Source organism: Belonocnema kinseyi, chromosome 4 (genome assembly GCF_010883055.1).
Source record: "Belonocnema kinseyi isolate 2016_QV_RU_SX_M_011 chromosome 4, B_treatae_v1, whole genome shotgun sequence".
Classification (NCBI taxonomy): Eukaryota; Metazoa; Arthropoda; class Insecta; order Hymenoptera; family Cynipidae; genus Belonocnema; species Belonocnema kinseyi.
Genome location: NC_046660.1, coordinates 85,163,640 through 85,170,090, shown reverse-complemented (window position 1 = coordinate 85,170,090; position 6,451 = coordinate 85,163,640). Strand labels below are relative to the sequence as shown.

General features: G+C 32.6%; 1 protein-coding gene across 3 annotated transcripts in view; it reads left to right on the top strand.

Moving 5' to 3' along the window:
- Positions 1-4,239, top strand: part of LOC117171687 (gamma-interferon-inducible lysosomal thiol reductase-like) — a 28,533-nt gene extending 24,294 nt beyond the window's left edge. For all 3 annotated transcript variants that reach the window (XM_033359215.1, XM_033359216.1, XM_033359217.1), the window contains 3 exons: positions 2,845-3,000; positions 3,697-3,840; positions 4,025-4,239. In XM_033359215.1, the coding sequence (XP_033215106.1) occupies positions 2,845-3,000; positions 3,697-3,819 (279 nt within the window). In that variant the 3' untranslated portion in view covers positions 3,820-3,840; positions 4,025-4,239. The remainder of the gene's footprint in view (positions 1-2,844; positions 3,001-3,696; positions 3,841-4,024) is intronic.
- Positions 4,240-6,451: the final 2,212 nt, after the last annotated feature.

The following is a 6,451-nucleotide window of genomic DNA, read 5'->3' as shown; positions in this document are numbered from 1 at the left end:
AAGCTCACGAACTTATTTGATATATTTTACAAAAATGTTCTTCCCGGCAACAAAATATTTAAAACTTTTCCAACATATTTATTTCACCTTTAAACATATTGTTCCATGCAGCCCACAAATTTCACACGAATGGTGGTAAGTTGATGCGATTTTATATACATGTACCTTTAAAATTATCCTGAGGATATTGACGAATTGTTTTTATTAGATTTTATTTAAATTGTAATAAAATAAAATTTTTTACTAATTTAAAAATATCTTCTTATGAAATTGAAAAAATGACTCATACTCTCATACTCTGGTACGTGAAAATAGATAATTGTTTTGTTTACGAAAAATGTTTTGTATGTCACTGAATCCATTTCAAATCAGGCAGGTTCTACATTTGAAGTCGCAGATTCTCTCGGGGACAAAATATGCTATTTTTTAGAGCAAATTATGCAATACGCATTTTTCCGGTTTTTTTTCATAATATAGAATTTGAATTTTTTGGTTGAGTTTTTCCTGTTATAAGGACAGGAGAATATTTTTTTTAAACCTAATTTTCTCATTTTTCTCGCGAGAAACGATAGATGCGAAAGAATTTTAACATAAAAGCTTGCATACATAAAGAAGTTAAAAAATACGTCTTTTTCTGTTGGGATACTTTCAATCGTTTATGAGAAAAATTAAAAAAATATATTTTCAGAAATAATTTTTTTTTCCCCTGCCTCAAAAAAGGCCAAACCCTATAATGGCCTGCCTCTATTTGTCAGCAGAAGCTGTACAAAAATATGGGAAAATAAAAAAGTGGGGGTTGTCAGAAAATTTTATTTATGTTCTTCTTCGATCTGGTAAAAAAAAAGTTGTCAGGGAAAAATTAGGGAATTTTGTGAATGAAGTTTTGGGGCCACAATGATATAATATTCTTGTCAGCAGTTTATTTTCCTTGTATTTCAATCTATATTTCCTTGCAGTTTCATCCTACTAAAGATTATATTTTTAGTTAAAAAGTCCACAATATTGGTCACAAGTAATTCTTTCTGGATAAAAATTTAATTGTTATTTAAAAATTCGTGTTTTTGGTTTGAGAATTCAACTATTTTTTGCAGAAAGTTAACTTTTTGTTGAAAATTCACATTCTGGTGTTGGAAATTCAACTGAAATCTTTGTTGGTGAATTTTTTTCGAATTCATTTTGCTTAGTAGAAATTTTATTTTTTCAGGTAAAACTAAAACTGTTTTTTTTTTTAATTAATCTTCTTTGATTCAGGATTAGGGTGGTTCCAAAAAATTGGGTTCTGTTGATTTCTGGGCTTATTCCCCAAAAAGCTTTCATCTGATGAAAAAACAACTGTACATTTTTTTTTAATTTTGTAAACAAGGATACCTTGGATCCCACGGGGGTTAAACAATGTCTAACCATACAAAATCGTATTTTCTCACAGGTTTTCTACAAAATTTCTGGTTTAGCTTAAATATCATAGAAATTGGTCACTAAAGGAAATAAAATAAAAATTATAGAAAAGGTGAAAAACATCACCTAGTTATGAAGGAATACCCCTTTGTCAAAAAAAAATTAATTTTCGAACTTTCCTTAGTTTCTATTGTAAATATTTCGAGGATTTTAAGATAATAATCACACACTTTATTCCGAAAATATTTGTGATAAATTGTGAAAATTAATTTTTTGTTCCAAAAATGGGGTGTTTTTTTCTAGGGGACGTTTTTCAACTTTTCTATGCTTTTCCACTTTAAATTTTTTAAGATTACTTTTTACAATATTTAGGCAAATTTAGAAATTTCTCATCAAACCTGTTAGAACATACGATTTTTTTACGGTTTCATTTTTGAGCCACCCAATGAAGGACTCAAGTATTTCCTTGAAAATTCGTCTTTTGTTGTGATTGAACTGTTTTTTTGGTTGGAAATTAATTTTTTAAATGAAAAGTGAAATATTTCAGTTGAAGATTCATCATTTTACGTTAGTAAAAAAGTCATCTCTACTTGGTTGAAAAATTAAGAACTTTGTTTGAAATTTGTTTTTTTGTTGTTTGAAATTAATTTTTTAACTGAAAATGTAAATTTTCCATTCTTGGTAGAAAATTGATCCTTTTGAGTTAAAAATTCGCCTTTTTTGGTATAAAACTAATCTTCTTGGTTTGAAATATCCTTTTTTTGGATAAAAATGAGTTGAAAATTAACTTCATTGTTGTAAATTCATATTTTCGCTTTGAAAATTTTATTTCTTTGTTGAAAATTGAGGTTCAATCTGTTTTGTTTGAAAATTCGACTATTTATTGAACATTTATCTCTCAAGGTAGATAATTACATTATTTGGTTAAAAATTCAAGTAATTTGTTAAAATATAATTAATTTTTTGATTATTCAAGTCTTTGGTTAAAGATTCAACTATTTTGTTAAAAAGCTTTCTATTTCGGTCAAAAACGCAACTGCTTTGTTAAAAATTCCTCCTTTTCGATTAAAAATTCATCTTTCTTTGCAGACTAGTAATAATTTTTTAATTGAAATAAATTTTCATTTTTGTAATTCTTTCCTGAAATTGTTTTATTCCGTTGATTAGAGATTCTATTTTTAAAATATTAAAAGATAAACATGATGGCCTTTGCATATAAATCGTCAGGATAAATTAAAAGTTAGTCAGGGAAAAATCAGGGAATTTAGAAAGTGAAGTTTTTCGGTCACAGTGTTTGAGAAAAGTGACAAAGAGACATCTTTAAATTGGTCGGGAAAAACGGGGTCGGAAAACCCCCAGGAAATTAAAATAGCTTGAGCACTAGATACCTGAAGGGATCCTAATTTTGTTAACCCTTTTTAAAACTATTTCCTCCGTATGTTCATACAGTGTGCCCAAAAAATTGGTCTCACCGAAGAATCAAAAAATCGTATTAAAGAGTGTCAAAAAACTCCAATCGGATGTGACCTGTTGGCATCTTACGGTGATAAAACCAGAGCGCTCAAGCCAAAACTATTACATGTTCCAACTGTTGTTATTAATGGGGTAAGTCCAATGCCTTCATATGACTAAAAAATATCAGATACTTGAAAGAGAAACAAAAACTAAAAAGGAAAATTGCTCCCTAAATTTCATAAAATTGTTTATAAGCCTTAATTTACAGTTACACTTGATGTGACATAGGTAAGAGCAGGGCCGACAATCTGAAAACCTTAGTTCAAATCCCAGCGAAGCTGAAGAGACGTTTTTTCACAACATGTTATTGAAAAATCAATATTAAAAAAAATGAATATAAGAACAGTAGACTGAAAAAACTAACATCAAATATAATCTATTATGTACATATCTGCATGGTCAATAAATGTAACTTCAAGTGCAATTGTTCTTAGTGGGCAAGAGTTCCAGATCGGAAGTCTGAAGACCTGAGTTCGAATCTCAGCGGAGCTAGAGCGACATTTTTCACAAGTTAGGATTAAAAAATCAATATTAAAAGAAATATGTATATTGTTATAAGACCAGTAGACCGAAAAAACTAAAGTATATTTAAAGTTTGCAAACTATAAATTCGGAGGGGGAAAGAAATTCAGAAGAAATTTATATTAAGCATCTAAAATAAAAAAATAAGACTGATTTTGCACAATAAGAAAAGATAACTTAAAATTTTGCAACTTAAATCTGCATAAGGCGGTTACAATACGGGCGATGTCCTCATAAAAAATGTTTCTGTTTTTGTTATATTAGGTATATTCTAAAGAGAATAATCATGCTTCGTTGATTTGTTTTCACAAATTTATTTGCGACATTATACCAGTCGAAGATACGCCCGCCATTTGCAAATTATCATGGTCAACTTACCGAGGATAATAATAAGATACGACTGAAAAGGTAAATTTTAAAAAAATTGCCAAAAAGTTAAAAATACTTCAAGGCATTTCCTACCCCTAGCGGACCACGTGAACGGAACATTTATGCAATTACGTTGACCCAAAAGTGATCGATCCGCTTACGCTGTCCGCTAAGGACTCAAAAGATTTCAAGGGATTTTTTAATAATACAAAATAATTTTCAGGTTTCAAGTGATTTACAAAATTTCAAGTGATTTTAAAAAGTTCAAGAGATTTCTAGATGCCAATTGCAATTTTCTCGATAAGAGACGTGAAGAAATTGCAAATTCATTTTTAAATTCTCCAGATTTCAGTTGTAATATTATGAGCCTTCTGACCGCCAATTTTTCGAATTGATTCGTCTTCAAAAAAATAAAAATAAAGCAATACTGAAAAATTATTATGAGAAATCTTCTTTTTCAATGCAGTTAATTCTCTTATTTTCAGATTTTTATTAAAAAATTTATAGATAAACGTTTATTTTTCGGCCTGCTAGCATTAAAACATTGACTTGCTTATACTTCCATTTTTTACACAATTCTCTTACAACTACCTCTTAAGAATTAATATCCATCCACGCCTTATATCTAATCCGCTCGCTTTTATAGCCTAGCCTTCCTCGATTCGCCTCGCCTCGCACGCATGTAGCTATTTTCTCCCTATGCCTCGCATTTCAACCTCTGCTTCCGCGGCTAACACCTAATACTTATCTACTATTTACAATATTTAAAGTTTTCTTACACCTGCTTCCTCTCCTATTTACAATCTTTCCTTCTCTATTCCTCTTCCCTCTTCCTTCTCTTCTTCTCTATCCTACCCAGCACCCTCTTCAACCATGCTACTGCCCTTCTGTCTCCCTTTCATGCAGCAATATCTCCATGCTTATCCCACTCCATTCCACCTCTTCACACCCCTCCAACCAGTGCTCCACTTTTGCCTCCCCCTTCGCGCACAATTCACACATTCTCTTCTCTCAAGAAATTCAGAATCTATTAAAATCCCCCATGTAACCGCATCTCATTCTCGCTAAAGTTCCTGACTTCCTTGCTCTCCTTTCTCACACAAATATTGCGCTCTTTCCCTTGGCATAATCCACACATAGTTCCCGTTAAATCATGACTCTCTTATTCTCTTCTCTCCTTCTGCCTCCTCTTTCTCCATGCCATTCGTTTGATCCCACTCATATACCTTCCTTCCTTGCTCGTGAATCCTTCTCACTTCATCCATCTGCAATCCATTCGTTCTAAAACACCTTTCCCTTTTCACCTCCTTCTTTCCACCTCTCCTTCTGTTCTCCTTCTCCCACCAACACTCCCTAACCAGCTTACTTCCCTCCTCTTCCAAAAACTTTTCCACATATTTATAGGTTCGACTCCCCGTTATAATCCCTAGACTCGTTCTTCCTGTCTCCCTCTTGACAAAATAGTGCGGCGTATTCCTTGCCGACCACTATGTCCACTTTACATACCTCTCCTGTATCCTGTTTACCTCCTCACTTACCTTCCACCCCCACACATCCACTCCGTAAAATAAGATATTCATCACTAGCGAATCAAACAATTTCATTCTCCTTACAAAATCATCTGCGAACACCTCTTCCCCAGCCCCCACACCTGCCTCATGAACACATTTGCCCTTCTCGTCCTCTCTTTTATATGACCATCCACTCCACCATTCCTCCGAAAAAGGAAGCCCAGGTACACAAACGCTTTCACCTTCTGTATCGCTTTTCCTTTTCACGTCGACTCCTCTCCCTTATATCTCCCACTTCCTTTCCTGAATACCATAACCTTTGACTTGTCCGCATATAACTCTAGCCTATTTTTTTCCAAGTATCTTCTCAACCTTTTTATTAACTCCTTTAAAGCCGCGTCGCTTTTTGCTAGCAGCACTATGGCGTCTGTATATGCGAGTGGCGATATCCTGAATCCTCCTAATTTATTAAAAAATTTATAATCATTGATAGGGGAAAAATAACGGGCCTTTTAATTTTTCGTGTTTTGTAGAATTGAACGAATGTTTTTTCAAAAAGTTTAAATTTTACGTAATTTTGCTTAGAAAATATTCATATTTTCATTGTGACAGTTGAGTGTGGATGAGTGTGTAAGATGGATCTTGGATGGTAGTGGACAGGGCGTGATGTGGATGAAGAAATTGGAAAAAGTAAGGGAAAGCAAGGGAGTAGGGCAGAGCCAAACGGGTAATCCTGAAAAGGGACAGTAAAAAAACGAAAATTGTTTTCAATGTCGTGGAAAATGCATTTTTTATGGTAAGAGGAAACGGAAGCCCTGGAAGCTCGCTCATTTTAGGAATTAATATCACTACTGTTACTATTGTTTATCCTACGTAAGGCGAAAGAGTAGAATATAAGTAGTAGTTAAGTTAGATTAAGGATGGTATTGTAAATATATGTACAGGGAGCGGAGGCCCTCAAACCCGTGAAAGGGAGAGATTAAATACATACATACATATTTGCGGAAATTTTTAAGAATCTTTTAAATACGTCATTTAAAAATTCCTAATTGAACAACATTTTAAATATATTAAGATATAAAACTTTTTGGAAGTAATAATTTATAATGTTTAATTGAAAGCGCATTCCAATTAAAGAA